Below are 17,566 nucleotides of genomic sequence, written 5' to 3'. Positions count from 1 at the left end.
ATCTATATCGAGAGGCTAGTCTAGCAAGAAGAAATTGCTGTTCCTTTCATGATTGAAATGATGAAGTATGATCAGCCTGCCATCAGGATTGGCGGCAGTATTGTTTTTTTGCGGTTGGCAGGCTAGTCACTCAGTGTTAGCTAGAACCTAATAGGTCTTGGTGAGTGGAAGTCCATGTTGCTAACCTTTATCTTGACTGCTGCAGCCACTTTAGTCATGAGTCTGCTGGGTAAGACAGGTGGCTGGGGAAATAGGCTGACTGATATCCACAGAAGAAGTCATTTTTGTTCACCTGATTATTAAGATCTTCTGCTGAGGTAATTCTTTGATGAGCATTTATATGGTACACAATTATCTTCATATTCTATATACATATTTGGAGTGCTCCATCTACATATCTCTTCCTTAGACTTCTTGTCTCAACTTTCCAGTGATGTCCCTTCCAAGTCACTGTCCATCCAGCCAAACTGCTAGTCATTTTTGAATCAATGTAAATCTACATCTGTAGTCATCTCTCCATCCAGGCAAAATGAACAACTGGAGTATCGTTTGAAGCTGCCCATTGGGAGGATTTCTCTTCTTCACAATCCTTCATGATCAACCCTGCATGACATTGTAATGCTACAGCTGTCTGCTTTCAGTTAGTGCTAGATGGTTTATGTTGAACCATCACAAATCAGGCCTAAAGTCTTCCTTAGTCAGCTGTCATGGGGAGCTCCTCATGAGGCAGTAAATACAATATGAGGGAGGAAGCAGGGTAGCATTATTAGGAGCCATGGGTATCTGAGTCACTTGCTCATATTTACTTGTGTCTTCAGGACATGCTTGAGCCCAGTCTTCTCTATACCACTTACACTTAATGATGGAGTACTTACTGCTATGCATGTCCTACTTTATGGCTTGGTGAATCTGACAGCGTCCAGGCATCCAGTGCATGTCACGGAGTTCAGGTCACATGTTAACTTGGCCCATGGTCAAGTTTTTAGTCTCTACAAGAACTCAGTAGCAAACTAAAAGCTGTTACTCAAAAGGAGAACGATTCTCCAAAGGACAGTATAGCTTTGTCCCTATCCGAAAGGTCTTGGCTGTCATTTACTTGTAAAGGACTGCCGAAGGCTCCATATAGCATCCCTATCCATTACAGACATACCAGTCACCATGAAATCTTCTGAGTCACATGGGTACTACTGTAATCCCAGCTACTAGTAGAGCTTTCAAAGCTGGACCTGTTGCAGAACCTTACTTAAAACTGGCTTAAAATTGGCTTACTGGATTAATAGAATAAGTTGGGGAGTATTTACTTTTCTGCAATTTTCTGGAAGAGTTAGTGTCTAGAATTGTTAGAATTTTTTTCCTTAAGTGTCTGGTAGAATTTGCCAGTGAATGCCATCTGAGCCTGGAGTTTTCTTTGTGGGAAGATTTTAAATTCATAAATTCAAATTATTTAATAATATGGATTATTTAAATCCATAAATTCAAATTAATTATATTCAAATAGAATATAGGTCTATTCAGGTTGTCTATTTCTTCTTAAGTGAATTTTGGTGGTTGGTATCAAGGAATTGATTTACTTCATCAAAGTTGTCTAATATGTAAAGTTGTATAATATATTGGTATAAATATATTTGTAAACTGGGCACTGTTGCTTGTGTCTATAATCTCAGCTGCTCAGGAGGCTGAGGCAGGAGGATTGCTGAGCCCAGGAGTTTGAGACGAGCCTGGGCAACGTAGCAAGACCTCATCTCTAAAATTTTTTCTTTTTTTTTTTTTTTTGAGACAGAGTTTCGCTCTTGTTGCCCAGGCTGGAGTGCAATGGTGCATGCGATCTCAGCTCACTGCAATCTCTGCCTCCCGGGTTCAAGCGATTCTCCTGCCTCAGCCTCCCAGGTAGCTGGGATTACAGGTGCCCGCCACCACGCCCAGCTAATTTTTGTATTTTTAGTAGAGATGAGGTTTCACCATGTTAGCTAGGCTGGTCTCAAACTCCTGACCTCAGGCGATCCGCCTACCTTGGCTTCCCAAAGTGCTGGGATTATAGGTGTGAGCCACCGCCCATGGCCAAAAATTTTTGAAAAAATTAGCCGGGTTATTAGTTGCATAAATGTTTAGAATTTTTACATCCTCATGATGAACTTACCTCCCTATTATTATTATTATTGAGACAGAGTCTCACTGTGTCTCCAGGCTGGAGTGCAGTGGTGTGATCTCTGCACACTGCAACCTCCACCTCCCGGGTTCAAGCGATTCTCCTGCCTCAGCTTCCCAAGTAGCTGGGCCTACAGCTGCACGCCACCACGCCCAGCTAATTTTTGTATTTTTAGTAAAGATGGGGTTTCACCATGTTGGCCAGGATGGTCTCCATCTCTTGACCTCATGATCCACCCACCTTGGCCTCCCAATGTGCTGGGATTACAGGCGTGATCCACTGTGCCCAGCCAAAATCAACTTTGTATGATATTAATGCAACCACTCTAGCTTGCTTTTTTTTCCTTCAATTTTCTTTTGATTAATGTAAGCATGATATGTGTTTTTCTCTTTTTTTCTTTTTCTTTCACAATATTTGTGTCTTTAAAGTGCATTTTTGTAGGCAGCGTATAATTGAACACTGTTTTATTTATCCAAGTGAACAATATTTAACTTCTAAGTAAAGTATTTGATCATTTACATTTTTTTTTTCTTGAAACGGAGTCTAGCTTTGTTGCCCAAGCTGGAGTGCGTGCAATGGCGTGATCTTGGCTCGTTGCAACCTCTGCCTTCCAGGTTCAAGTGACTCTCCTGCCTCAGTCTCCCGAGTAGCTGGGATTACAGGCATGCGCCACCATGGCCGGCTAATTTTGTATTTTTAGTAGAGACAGGGTTTCTCCGTGTTGGTCAGGCTGGTCTGAAATTTCCGACCTCAGGTGATCTGCCTGCCTCGGCTTCCCAAAGTGCTGGGATTACAGGTGTGAGCCACTGCGCCCAGCCTCTGGATATTTTTCTGTCATCCGCATCTCTACTTAATGTGTTAAGTTTTCCTCTACCTTTTTTTGTTTTTGTTTTTGGTTTTCATTTTTTATTTTTTGAAATGGAGTCTTGCTCTGTCACCCAGGCTTGAATGTAGTGGCGTGATCTCAGCTCACTACAACCTCCACCTCCTGGATTCAAGCAAGTCTCCTGCCTCAGCCTCCTGATTAGCTAGGATTACAGGCATGTGCCACCACGCCAGGCTAATTTTTGTATTTTTAGTAGAGACGGGGTTTTACCATGTCTCTTCAAGACATGGCCAGGCCAGTCTTGAACTCCTGACCTTGTGATCCACCCGCCTTCGCCTCCTAAAGTGCTGGGATTACAGGCATAAGCCACCTCGCCCAGCAGATATCTCTTTCTACTAATCCTATAATTTCTGCCATTTTGGGGTCTGTTTCTATTTATTGATTTTTCTCATTATAGGTCATATTTTCTTGCCTCTTTGCATCTGGTAGTTTTTTATTGGTTGCCAGACTTTGTGAATTTTACCTTTTTGGGTGCTGGATATTTTTGTATTTGCATAAATATTCTTGAGCTTTATTCTGGGATACAGGCAAGTTAGTTGGAAACAGTTTGGTCTTCTCAAGCTCTTATGAAGCTTTGTTAGATGGATCCAGAGCAGCTGTTAGTCTATGGCTAATTTTGCACTACAAGTGAATAATACCTTTCTGAGTACTCTAATCCAAAGCCCCATGAAGATTTCTACTCTGGTGGAAACAAACTATTCTTCCTCCGTAAGAGCTGTGAGAGTTGTTCTATCCGCTCCTTTTAGATGGTTCTTTTTCCATCCTCAGTAGTCCCCTCACATGCATGCACTGATCTTTGCTTTTGTCTCCCTGAACTCCCAGTTCTTCCTTTTTGTGTGTGTGTGTCTTTGTTTTTTTTTTTTTTTTTTTTTTTTGTGGAGAATGGGGATCTTGCTACATTGCCCAGGCAGGTCTTGAACTCTTGGGCCCAAGCTATCCTCCTGCCTCTACCTCCCTAAGGTCTGGGATTACAGCTTGAGCCACCCGTGCCTGGCTGAACTCCCCAGTTCTTTATCCTCAAGTCAGGGAGACTCCTAGGCTCCGTCTGCATTTCTCCTTTGCCCTGTGGTCTGGAAATTCTCCGATCTATAAGTTGAGGCAGTTGTCAGTCTCACCTTCTTTGTTTCCCCTTTCTAAGTAATCATAGTCCTTACTACCTGAACACAGTCACATGTCCAATGTCTGAAAACCCTTGTTCCATATATTTTGTCCAGTGTTTCAGTTATTTCAGGCAGGAAGGTAAATTTGGTCTCTTTAGCTCATTTTGTTTTTTTGTTTTCTGTTGTTTGTTTTTTTTTGTTTGTTTTTTTAAGACAGAGTCTTGCTCTGTCGCCCAGGCTGGAGTGGAGTGGTGTGATCTCAACTCACTGCAACCTCTGCCTCCCAGGTTCAAGCCATCCTCCCACCTCAACCTTCCGAGCAGCTGGGACCCACAGGCACGTGCCACCATGCCCGGATAAATTTTGTATTTTTGGTAGAGACAGGGTTTTGCTGTGTTGTCCAGGCTGGTCTCAAACTCCTGGCCTCAAGTGATCTGCCCTCCTTGGCCTTGCAAAGTGCTGGGAGTATAGGCATGAGGCACCACTCCTGGCCAGGACAGCATATTTTGGAAATTCACCTATGTTGCATGTGTCAGTAGTTAATTCCTTTGTATTCCTGAGTAGTATTCCATTTTATAGAAATACTACAATTTATGTACAGGTTGAGTATCCCTTATCTGAAATGCTTGGGGCCAGAAGTATTTTGGATTTTTTTTTTAATATTTCTATTTGCATTTTACCGATTGAACATCCCAAATCTGAAATATCCAAAATCTAAAATGCTCCAGTGAGCCTGAATTCATCTGTTGATAGGCATTTGAGTTATTTCCAGTTTGAGGCTATTATGAGGGAAGCTGCTATACATGTGTTTGTATATGTTAAATATGTTTTCACTTGTCAGATTTTAAAAGATTTAACAGATTTCTAAAGTGAAACTTGTTTTAATGGTGGTATGCTTGTTTAGACTATTAGGGATTTAAAAAATTATCATTTAAGATTTATTCCAGGACTTGCGTTGACTTTATTGGATCACAATAATAGTGTCCATTTGAAGATATTTCAATTTTTTCAGCACCATCAATTTCACTTCTAGCTGCTATCAGTATACTCTCTGTAATACTTAGCTTCTAATTTCTCCTTTCGTGAGTTAGAAAGCAGGAGAATTGTGATTATGGATTAATGAGTCCCTTAATTTGAGGTCTTAAGATAAATGGAATTAAAGACTTAGGCCAACTGCTATTTTGTAGCTCTAAGACACATTTTTGCTTCTGATTTCTACAAACATATCCTATATGTTGATCTTCAAATATCTCTTACAAGAATAGGAAGCACAATGGTGTATTTGATCATTGTGATCGGTAAATACACAGGATATAGCTTCTAGATTGTAGCCCATTAAATTGTAGTATTTAAAATTATTATCAACTTTTATCTTGCTGAATTTTCTGTGTTAGGATTTTCTTAATTTCTTATTATATATTACTTAGAGTGGATTATAAATTGTCTTGTGCCTTATTCTAGTCACAGGACTTTCGGGGAGGGTTCTACACAATACTTCCCAAAAAGAAAAAAAAAGAATAGTAAACACAAATCCCCATATCACAGCTGCTGAGAGATATTATATAGAACTTTGATTGGTTTTGATATCATTCTTTTCTAGTTTCACCTTGAGCATTGAAGAAATATTGTTCTGGTCATTTCTTAGAAAAAAATAATAAGGCTATTCAATTCTGTGGTTATTATTCTACATATGTTGCAATGTCTTTATTAATAGTTAGCTTGATGTGGTCAGATGATATGAGGTTAGGTAGCTGCCACCTTATTTCTGCCAGTACAGAAAGAGACAACACTTGTTTTCTGATTATACACATTCCTAAGCATTCAGACATAGTGATAAAGAAAGTAGGGGCTAGGGAGGCAATATGTTTGACTTTTGAGTAAAGACTGTTGGCAAGAAAAGAGGGATAAAAAGAAAGGGAGAAGAGTATGACACTTTTCAAGCTTTTGCTCAGATGGAATGTTTGTTTTAGCAAATAGTGTGCTTCTGTGTAGGTTTTGGCTTGCAGATTGACTTAGCAGTATACAAATAGGTACGTTTTAAGGAACATACCAGTTATACATAATCAGAAACTTTTAACCTTTTTCTCTAATTATAATGAGAAAGACGATCTTGATGATTAGATACATTTCACAATAATGATTCCATAATAAATGCATTGTATGTCTGAGGAAAAGGAGAAGGATAATTATGGATGGGATCGTGACCTCCTTGCAAGGACATAAGAAATCATATATTTTAACTTGTTCATTTTTATTTTATTATTATTTTTTGAGACAAGGTCTCGCACTGTTGCCCAGGCTAGAATGCAGTGGTGCGGTCACAGCTCACTACAGCCTCGACCTCCTGGACTCAAGCAATCCTCCCACCTCAGCTTCTTAAGTAGTTGAGACTACAGGTGCATGCCACCACACTCAGCTAATTAATTGAATTTTTTTTTTCTTTTTTTCTTTTTTAGAGACAGGGTCTTGGTATGTTGCCTTGACTGGCACTTTTCTTTTTTCTTAATTTTTAAAATTTATTATTTTTTGTTTAGAGATAGGGGTCTCACTATGTTGCCCAGGCTGGACTCGAACTCCTGGGCTCAAGCAGTCCTCCACCTTGACCTCCCAAGTGCTGGGATTATAGCCATAAGCCACTGCACCTGGTGGGCATTTTTCTTTTAAATAGCAGTTATCTTATTAAATATCTTATTAGGTAACGTCTGACAACTCTATAACTGAGCCCTTTTGAAAATGGAAATTTTTTTCCTCAACAAAATAGATGTGAACTGATTGACATGCAGGTTTTTTTGTTTTTTTGTTTTTTTAGTTTTTATTTACTTCCGTGTGAATTTTTGTTTTGCTGCCAAAATCTTAATGTGTTTGATAATGGGATATTGCCATAAACCCTGCTAAGAGTATGTATGTAACATAGGGTACATGCAAGTATTACCTTTTCAAAATCACACCCATTCTGAATCCTGAAACACATCTGACCCCCAAGGGTTTTGAGCAAGGGATTGTAGAGCTATATACATGGTAGAATCATACAACCCCTTCCTCAGAGGTTCTGAATTAGGGCCCAGAATCTATTGTCCTAACCAGTACTGTAGGTGATATTTTTAGTGCAGAAAGTTGGAAAATTGAGTCTTAATTCCTCACTATCTTCTGGTTGACATAATTGCATCTTAGAAGCTAGTTTTCCTACTTCTATCATCTCCCACTCCACTTCTTCAATTCAGCCTTCAGAATAAAAAGACCCATTTTGTCTTTTAAAAAGCCACCATCTTGAAAACGTAGACTTTAGGAGGCCAGAGTTCTAATAGTGCTACTCTGCCAGCCAGTAGATATGCAACCATGAGCATATCGCTTAGCTTCTCTGTGCCTCAGTTTCCTTACCTGTAAATGTGAGTGTCAAAGTAGGTTTCAGATTACCCACGTGCTCACATCACTCCATTACTCAAAAGAATAGCAAATATCTAAGTGTCTCTGAGAAAATGTTCAGATTTCCTTTTGTGGAAATTGATTAATCACATTGATTGAGTACACCATGCTTCATTGGAATGCTTGAAATACAGTGTTCTGGCCATTAGCATGGACTTAAAAAAATAAACCTAAACAGTTTAGTTTTGAACAGGTGATACTTGCATATACTAAAAACGGTAAAAACGTGAAGTATGTGTATCAGAACATCTTTTCCTTCCACCTTGACTCCTGGTTCCTCTTCCCCAGTTTCTTGTCTGTCTGTTCAGAGATTAACTTTGCATTTATAAGAATATGAAACTTGAAACGTTTTTATAAAGTATGCAGGAAAAACAGGTCAATAATTGTAGGGAGAAAATAGAAAATGGTACAAGAGAGCTGGATTCCTCATCACAATTGTGTTTATTTTTTGAGACACAGTCTTGCTCTGGCACCTGGGCCAGAATGCAGTGGGACAATCATAGCTCACTGCAGCCTCTACCTCCTGGGTTCAAGTGATTCTCCTGCCTCAGCCTCCAAGGAGCTGGGACTACAGGCATGCGCCACCACACCCAGCTAATTTTTCTTTCTTTCTTTTTTTTTTTTTTTTTTTTTTTTTTTGAGATGGAGTTTCACCCTTGTTGCCCAGGCTGGAGTGCAATGGTGGGATCTCGGCCCACTGCAACCTCCTTCTCCCAGGTTCAAGTGATTTTCCTGCCTCAGCCTCCCAAGTATCTGGGATTACAGGCATGTGCCACCAAACCCAGCTAATTTGGTATTTTTAGTAGAGATGGGGGATTTTTCCATGTTGGTCAGGCTAGTCTTGAACTCCTAACCTCAGGAGTTCAAGGAGATCTGCTCGCCTTGGCCTCCCAAAGTGCTGGGATTACATGCATAAGCCACCGAGCCCAGCCTCTGAATTTTTTTTTTTTTAATTATCCACATCTCTGTTTAATGTTCTAAGTTTTCCTGTACCTTCTTCTTCTTTTTGTTTTTTAATGCGGAGTCTTGCTCTGTCGCCCAGGCTGGAATGCAATGGTGCAGTCTTGGCTCACTGCAACCTCCACTTCCCAGTTCAAGCAATTCTCCTGCCTCAGCCTCCCAAGTAACTGGGATTACAGGCACGTGCCACCGCGCCTGGCTAATTTTTGTATTTTTAGTAGAGATGGGGTTTCACCATGTTGACCAGGCTGGTCTTGAACTCCTGATCTCGTGATCTCTGAAAGTGACCTCGGCCTCTAAAAGTGCTGGGATTACAGGCATGAGCCACTGCGCCCGGCCTTTTTTGTACTTTTTTGTAGAGATTAAGGTCTTGCTTTCTGGTCTCGAACTCCTAGGCTCAAGTGATCCTCCCACCTCGGCTTCCCAAAGTGTTGGGATTACAGGCATGAGTCTCTGTGCCTAGTCCCTCGTTGTACATTTTGAACGTCATGCATTAACACCCTAGTATGAAAGTAAACAAACAATTAGTTTTTAGAATGGTTGGGGTAAATATCAGAATAAATAGCTAGAAGAGATGAAAATGGTGGCCTGCCATGGCTAGGATATTGCTTTTTTTTACATATTCTTGTATGTATGTGTGTATAGTGTTTTGATAAAAATTACAATTGGTTTAAAAAGGGAAGAAGTAGAAAATGTAGATGATCAAAATGAAATAAATAAGAATTGCCTAGTATTACACCCCCAAATATAACAACTAACATTTATTTTATTTTCTTCCTTTTTATTATTATTATTTTTTTTGAGACAGAGTCTTGCTCAGTTGCCCAGGCTGGAGTGCAATGGTGCGATCTCAGCTTACTGCAACCCCCGCCTTCTGGGTTCAAGCAATTCTTGTGCCTCAGCCTCTTAAGTAGCTGGGATTACAGGCATGTCCCACCACACCCAGCTAATTTTTGTGTTTTTAGTAGAGATGGGTTTCGCCATGTTAGCCAGGCTGGTCTCCTACTTCTGGCCTCAAGTGATCCGCCCACCTCAGCCTCCCAAATTGCTGGGATTACAGACGTGAGCCACTGCACCTGGCTTCTTCCATTTTTTTCTACACATTTTTTGGAATTTTTCAGAAAAATTGAAAGAAAGTACAGGGAACACCTGTAATCTGTCACACAGATCCAACAATTATTAGCATTTTTGCCATATGTGTTCTATGTATACTTATGTGTGTGTGCACATACAGAATTTTTTTTTGCTGAATCAGTTGAAAATGAATTGCAGATAATGACAATTCACCCCTAACTACAACTACTAGCCAACTACTACTAATATGCATCTCTTATGATAAGGACAGTGTTCTACATAACCACAACACCATTATCACATAATTTATCACATAATTTAAGAAAATTAGAGGCTGGGTGCAGTGGCTTACATCTGCAGTCCCAGCACTTTGGGAGGTCAAGGTGGGTGGATTGCTTGAAGACAGGAGTTTGAGACCAGTCTGGCCAGCATGGTGAAACCCCGTCTCTACTAGAAATACAAAAATTAGCCAGGTATGATGATGCATGCCCATTGTAATCCCAGCTACTTGGGAGACTGTGGCATGAGAACCACTTGAACTTGGGAGCAGAGGTTACGGTGAGCTGAGATCATGTCACTACACTGCAGCCTGTGTGATAGAGCAAGACCCTGTCTCAAAAAAAAAAGAAAAGAGAAAAAAGAAAATTAACATGAATTTCCTAGTGTCATTTAATATTCAAATCATATTTTGAGTTTCCCCAATTCACCCCAAAATATCTTTTATAGTTCATATTTTTTCTTACGCTTTTTTTTTTTTTTTGAACCAAGATCCAGCCAAAGTTTGTGTATTATTAGAACTGAATGAGAAGGAAGAAAAAAACAACAAAGAAACCAAAGTTTGTGCATTATATTTGGTTGTTATATCTCTTTAGTCCTTTTTAATCTAGAACAGTCTTCCACCTTTTTTTCCATGACATTGAATGACATTGGATTTTTGAAGAGACTAGGACAGTTGTGTAGAATGTCCATAAGCAAATCTTATCAAAAGTGACCAGGCATGATGGCTCACACCTGTAATCCTAGCCCTTTGGGAGGCTGAGGTAGGCGGATTGCTTGAGCCCAGGAGTTCAAGATCAGCCTGGGCAATATGGCGAAACCTCTTCCCTACAAAACATACAAAAATTACCACATCTGGCTACTCAGGAGGCTGAGGTAGGAGGGTTGCTTGAGCCCAGGAGTTGGAGGCTGCAGTGAGCTGTGATTGTGCCACTATACTCCAGCCTGGGCGACAGAGTAAGACCTTTTGAAACTTTTGTTTTTTCACTTTATATTACTAATGTTTTGTTAGATCCACAGGTTCAGTCCTGTGTTTAAGTTTCTTCATAGTTGGACCTTAATATGCTTTTTCAGATCTCTCCCAGTACTTTCCAGTACCAGCTTTTTCCTTTTGAACTATTTGCCTTGGTGTCTGGTCATCCTCTCTATGCTTTTTCCAGCCTTGGCCCAAAACAGTTAGCTCACATTATTTCTCTTATCTGATTTGGTAATATTTTTTGCCTTTTTCCATATGTTCTGAATTTTCTTTATTTGAAATTGAAATGCCTTCTGGTGTTTTATCCGATTATTCAAGTCACAGAATTTTAGAATTTGTGGAGTACTAGAGATTTAGTAAGAAAGCTGACCTTCAAGTCTTGACTATGTGACTGATAAGCTATAGGACTTGGTGAAGTCTCCTCTTTATGAGACAGTTTCCTTAACTGTAAAATGAGAAGGTAGAGTTAAATGTCATTGACTATTCCCATGATTTTCAAGGGATAAATATGGTAGAAAAGTAATAGAGGGCCGGGCGTGGTGACTCATGCCTGTAATCCCAGCACTTTAGGAGGCGAAGGTGGGCAGATCATTTGAGGTTAAGAGTTCGAGATCAACCTGACCAACATGGTGAAACCCCGTTTCTACTGAAAATACAAAAAAATAAGCTGGGCATAATGGTGCATGCATGTAGTCCCAGCCACTCGGGAGGATGAGGCAGGAGAATTTCCTGAACCCAGGAGACGGAGGTTGCAGTAAGCTGAGATGGCACCACTGCACTCCAGCCTGGGTGACAGAGCGAGAGCGAGGCTTCAAAAAAAAAAAAGAAAAGTAAAGTAATAGAGGAGTTCAGCAGCAGAGACAGATTACTGTTGGCTGGTAAGTAGCATGGGTATGATTGAATTTAAGCTGAATGATTATGGAGCCCAAATGAAATAACTTTTGTGAAAGGTTCTTGAAATAATGTGGTGTTATATAAATGTAATTGATGTTTTACCAAACAAAATGGAGCAGGGTGCTTTGGCGAAAGAAGGGGGGCCTGTTTTGATATGCTGATGGCATAATTATTATAGTATATTAAAGAATGTCTCAGAACTGTAGTTGTCCTAATAGTACTGCTTGAAACTTTCAAATTGTTACCGCTCTCAATTGCTTTCCAAAGTGGGTATAATGGTGGATCTGATGTCTTCTCTTTTCTTCTTGCAGCTCTATTATCAGGTCCTAAATTTCGGAATGATTGTCTCATCAGCACTAATGATCTGGAAGGGGTTAATGGTAATAACTGGAAGTGAAAGTCCAATTGTAGTGGTGCTCAGGTAACAGTTTTTCCTTTCAAGGCATGGAATTGCATGGCATTACTTGGGAGAAAAATTGAGATATGAAATAACTGGTATATCATTCCCTTAGAAACTACTGTTTTCCAGAAAAGGGCCTGGAAGAAAATTAGTCACTACTTCTCAATTGTAAGAAATTCTCAGGCTGGGCGCGGTGGCTTGTGCCTGTAATCCCAGCAATTTGGGAGGCTCAGGCAGGCGGATTGCTTGAGCTCAGGAATTTGAGACTAGCTTGTGCAATGTGGTGAAACCCTGTCTCCACAAACAATACAAAAATTAGCGGGTGTGGTGGCATGCACCTGTAGTCTCAGCTACTCGGGAGGCTGAAGTGGGAGGATCGCCTAAGCCCTGGAGCTTGAGGCCTGCAATGAGTTGTGATTGCACCACTGCACTCCAGCCTGGGCGACAGAGCGAGACCCTGTCTCCAAAAAAAAAAAAAAAAAAAGAGAGATAGAAAAGAAATTCTCACTTTGTTAGGCATTTCCATTCAGAACCCCAAAGGGCTCATGACTGTTCTACAAAAAGGTTACCATGTGAGGTTTCTTTTTGTCACATCCCTTAAGAAAGTGTCTCATTGTACTTTATTTTCCTGAAATTGTTCTGTCTTTTTATATTCCTCACTTTGATACACCAGGCCTGATATTTAGTTGTTACTTCATTAGATGTTATAGTACTTCCACAAATTAAAGAGTTTTTCTGTAGCATGTTCTCAGTGTCAGTATAGAAGAATCACTAATTATTTCCAAGTTTCCTGCTGACCTTTAAATATCACTTCTAAACTAGACTCCAGGAATTTTGAAGGCATTAATACCATCTCTTATGGTGACAAATAGTACTGAATTTTTTTTCTCCACTCTGCTTCCTTCCCTATCTTTGCACTCATACTCTTAGTGAATTTTTTTTTTAAAGATGGGGTCTCGCTCTGTTTACCCAGGATAGAGTGCAGTGGCGCCATCATAACTCATAGCAGACTCCACCTACTGGTCTCAAAGGATCCTTCCATTTTAGCCTCCTGAGCAGCTGGGACTGCAGGCCTGCTCCACCACACCTGGTTAATTTTTTAATTTTTTTTGTAGAAGCAGTGTATTAGTCCATTTTCATGCTGCTGATAAAGACATACCCAAGACTGGGCAATTTACAAAAGAAAGAGGTTTAATGGACTTACAGTTCCACGTGACTGGGGACATGGCAGAAGGTGAAAGGCACGTCTCATATGGCAGCAGACAAGAGAAGAGAGCTTTTGCAGTGGAACTCCCCTTTTTAAAACCATCAGATCTCATGAGACTTATTCACTATCACCAGAACAGCACAGGAAAAACCCGCCCCATGATTCAATTACCTCCTACCAGGTCCCTCCCACAACACGTGGGAATTCAAGATGAGATTTGGGTGGGGACACAGCCAAACTATATCAAATAGGATCTCACTGTGTTGCCCAGTCTGGTCTTGATCTCTTCGGTTCAAGCAATCCTCCCACCTTGGCCTCCCAACATGCTGGGATTATAAGCATGAGTCACCATGCCCAGCCACTCTTAGTGATTTTAAAACCCAATTTAGTAACTCGTTTTTAGAGAGTTACCACTTGGTTGTTTAATTGAAACATTACAGGCTGGGTGTGGTGGCCCATGCCTGTAATCCCAGCACTTTGGGAGGCTGAGGCAGACAGATCACTTGAGGCCAGGAGTTCGAGACCAGGAGTTCGAGGCCAGCATGTTGAAACCCCGTCTCTACTAAAAATACAAAAATTAGCCGGGTGTGGTGGCAGGCGCCTGTAGTCCCAGCTACTCAGGAGGCTGAGGCAGGAGAATCGCTTGAACCTAGGAGGTGGAGGTTGCAGTGAGCAGAGATCGCTCCATTGCACTCCAGCCTGGGCGACGAGCGAAACTCCGTCTCAAAAAAAAAAAAAAGAAAAGAAAAGAAAAGAAACATTATAGTTTTGTCAGATTTTGGGCTTAATTTTGTAAGCCCAAATCCTTTCTGGAGATAATGGACAGCAGATTTAAAATAAATTGAATTATTAATATTATCTAGAATCGAAGTAATAGTACATTAACATTATCTAGACTCTAAGTAATAGTACTTAGATTACTCTTTTTTAACCAAATTATTGAGATATGATTGACATACAAAAAGCTGTACATATTTAATGTATACACCTTGATTAATTTGCAGGTAAGTATATTCCTGTGAAACCATTACCACAATCATGGAAGTGAATATATTCATCACTTTCAAAAGTTTCCCCCCTTTCTATTTTTTTGTGATAAGAACATTTAACACAGGGCCTCCCTCCATCGCCCAGACTGGAGTGTGCCATCAAACCTGGCTAATTTTTATTTTTTATAGAGACTGAGTCTTGAACAACTGATCTCAAGTGATCCTCCCACCTCAACCTCCCAAGTGCTGGGATGATAGGCTTGAACCATGGTGCCTGGCCCCCAGTTTCTCCTTCTCCTCCTTCTCCTCCTTCTTCTCCTCCTTCTTCTCCTCCTTCTCCTTCTCCTTCTCCTTCTTCTTCTCCTTCTCCTTCTCCTTCTTCTCCTCCTTCTCCTCCTTCTCTCTTCTCCTTCTCCCTTCTCCTCCCTTCTTTCTTCTTCTTCCTCCTCCTCCTCCTCCTCCTCCTTCTCCTTCTTTCTTTTTTCTTTTTTTTTATTTTGAAACAGAGTCTCACTCTATTGCTCAGGCTGGAGTACAATGGCACAATCTCAGCCCACTGCAACCTCCGCCTCCTGGGTTTAAGTGATTCTCCTGCGTCAGCCTCCTGAGTAGCTGGCATTACAGGTGTGCGCCACCATACTCAGCTAATTTTTGTATTTTTAGTTGAGACTGGGTTTCACTGTGTTGGCCAGGCTGGTCTCGAACTCCTGACCTCAGGTGACCTGCCCACCTCGACCTCCCGAAGTGCTGAAATTACAGGTGTGAGCCACTGCACCTGGCCGAGATTTTTTAAAAGTTCCTCAGGTCATTCCAATGTGCAGCAAAGTTTGAGACCCATTGCTATATCCCTTTACATAGAGGGATGAGAGTCTTTAAACAAAAGTGTTTGGAGTTTGTACTTATTCCCGCATTGAACTTTATTTCTTGTCTTTCTGTTGTTACTTAAGCTGTTGTTATAGAAAACTGGAGCTTGAGTTTCTGAAAAATACTGATGGGCTACTTCTTGTTAGATAAAAAGGAGTTCATAAATTAGTGCAAATATCTTAGGACCTTTTTAGGACTTGGTATAGGATGGAAGAGGTAAGAGGTAAGAAGAGGCTCTGTAGAAGTTAGTCTTACTTATTACCATAGAATTGAATCTTTTCCTGGCTTCTGAAATTCTTAGGCAAAAATCTCTGCTTATTCCTTGTTTTTTTTTTTTCTCTTTTTAAAATAAGTTAATTGATAACACAAGCATTATCTCTGTGGCTGACAGTTCTTTGACTTGTTGAGCCATTTTTCCTTCTAAATGAGTTGAACCTGTAAGGTCATCTTGGCTGTTATCTTTATAAATGGCAGAGGAAGATGATCCAGTTCTAATTTGCATATTTGAATATGTTTAGTGTTTTCAGATGAAGTGAGAATAAGGGCATTGTTTTAAAGTTCATTCTTTTATATTCTGTTTGTCATTTGAAATTTTAAAAGGTTAAGGAATTAGTAACACTGACCTTTTCAAGATTTAAGCTTCTTTGAATAGTAATACTTGAAATGGAACTAGTCAGTGAAGGTTAATAACTAAAACAAAATCCTTTGTCGTAACTTATTAGTCTGAGGAAACCATATTTTGAGAACAATACACATTTCTGTTGATATAGTTGTTAAAGTATTGAGTATACTCCAGAAGTGATATTTTTTATTTTGTTGAATATCTAATTTGGAAAGTACGTTTAATCTCATACTTTCTTTTTGCTATTATATTCTTCTTTCCCTCCTAGTGGCAGCATGGAACCTGCATTTCATAGAGGAGATCTTCTATTTCTAACAAATCGAGTTGAAGATCCCATACGAGTGGGAGAAATTGTTGTTTTTAGGATAGAAGGAAGAGAGATTCCTATAGTTCACCGAGTCTTGAAGATTCATGAAAAGTATGTGCAAAGTATATCATCTTTGTTTCTAACTGCTTTTGTTTAAGTGTTTGTGATATTTAGTTTTGATAGCCTAAAGACTATGAAAGAGTGAGGAACCTCTAGGCCCTCTTCCAGTCCATTTGAAAGTTTAGTGAACATTTTGAAAACTGTAAATAATTATTTATTGGTTCATATTTTTCCCTGAAGGTTTTTCCTGGTTCCCTTTTACTTCCCAACCTGTCAGTGACTCTGTATATAATTCCAAAAAACCATGACATAAAGATAGATCCTAAATATAATCTTCTGGTTGGGCACAGTGACTCATGCCTACAATCCCAGTACTTTGGGAGGCCAAGGTGAGAGAATGACTTGAGCCCAGGAGTTTGAGATCAGCCTGGGCAACATGGTGAGATTCCTTCTCTGATAAAACAAAACAAAACAAAAAAGGCCAGGCACGGTAGCTCACGCCTGTAATCCCCGCACTTTGGGAGGCCGAGGTGGGTGGATCACCTGAGGTGAGGAGTTTGAAACCAGCCTGGCTAACATGGTGAAACCCTGTCTCTACTAAAATATAAAAATTAGCCAGACTCTGTCTCAATAAATAAATAAATAAATAAATAAATAGCTGGGCGTAGTGGCATGTGCCTGTAGTCCCAGTTAATTGGAGGACTGAGGTGGGAGAATTGTATGAGTCCAGGAGTTTGAGGCTGCAGTAAGTCGTGTTTGTGCCACTGCACTCCACCCTGTCTCATAAAAGAAAACAAAGAAATGAAAGAAAAGGGAGGCATTCTGGATGACACACAGACGAGAAGTGAAAGAGTAGGCATGATTTAGGTTCTTTTTTTTTTGAGGCAGTTTCCCTCTGTTACCCAGGCTGGAATGCAATGGTGCTATCTCGGCTCACTGCAACCTCCGCCTCCTGGGCTCAAGCGATTCTCGTGCCTCAGCCTCCTGAGTAGCTGGGATTACAGGCATGTGCCACCATGCCCAGCTCATTTTTGTATTTTTAGTAGAGACAGGGTTTCACCATGTTGGCCAGGCTGGTCTCGAACCCCTGGCCTCAAGTGATCCACCTGCCTTGGCCTCCCAAAGTGCTGGGATTACAGGCATGAGCCACTGCACCTGGTGGATTTTAGTTCTTGAATATGCAAAAGCTCTCTGTAAAAACTATCTTATTTTTACCACCCTATAAAATTGTTTTTTTTCCTCTGCTTAAAGAAGAAGGAACTGTCAACCATTGGTTTTTGAAATTCCTGTAAACATTCTAGTTTAGAAGAGTTCTTTCTTCATTGGTGAAATAAAGATGTGACAGCTTTTTTTTTTTTTTAATAAAATCCGATGTCAGTATG

At 40.3% G+C, this 17,566-nt stretch overlaps 1 protein-coding gene across 8 annotated transcripts in view; it reads left to right on the top strand.

Moving 5' to 3' along the window:
- Nucleotides 1-17,566, top strand: part of SEC11A (SEC11 homolog A (S. cerevisiae)) — a 52,873-nt gene that overhangs the window by 19,629 nt on the left and 15,678 nt on the right. For 7 of the 8 annotated variants that reach the window (XR_001008125.1, XM_011999300.1, XM_011999256.1 and 4 more), the window contains 2 exons: nt 12,047-12,156; nt 16,086-16,235. Coding sequence is in view for 7 of the 8 variants with exons in the window: in XM_011999300.1 (XP_011854690.1) it covers nt 12,047-12,156; nt 16,086-16,235 (260 nt within the window). In the remaining variant the exon portion in view is untranslated. The remainder of the gene's footprint in view (nt 1-12,046; nt 12,157-16,085; nt 16,236-17,566) is intronic. The other variant, XM_011999307.1, reaches the window with a different exon arrangement.

Source organism: Mandrillus leucophaeus, unplaced genomic scaffold (genome assembly GCF_000951045.1).
Source record: "Mandrillus leucophaeus isolate KB7577 unplaced genomic scaffold, Mleu.le_1.0 Scaffold1164, whole genome shotgun sequence".
Lineage (NCBI taxonomy): Eukaryota > Metazoa > Chordata > Mammalia > Primates > Cercopithecidae > Mandrillus > Mandrillus leucophaeus.
This window is presented reverse-complemented; position numbering and strand designations above follow the sequence as displayed.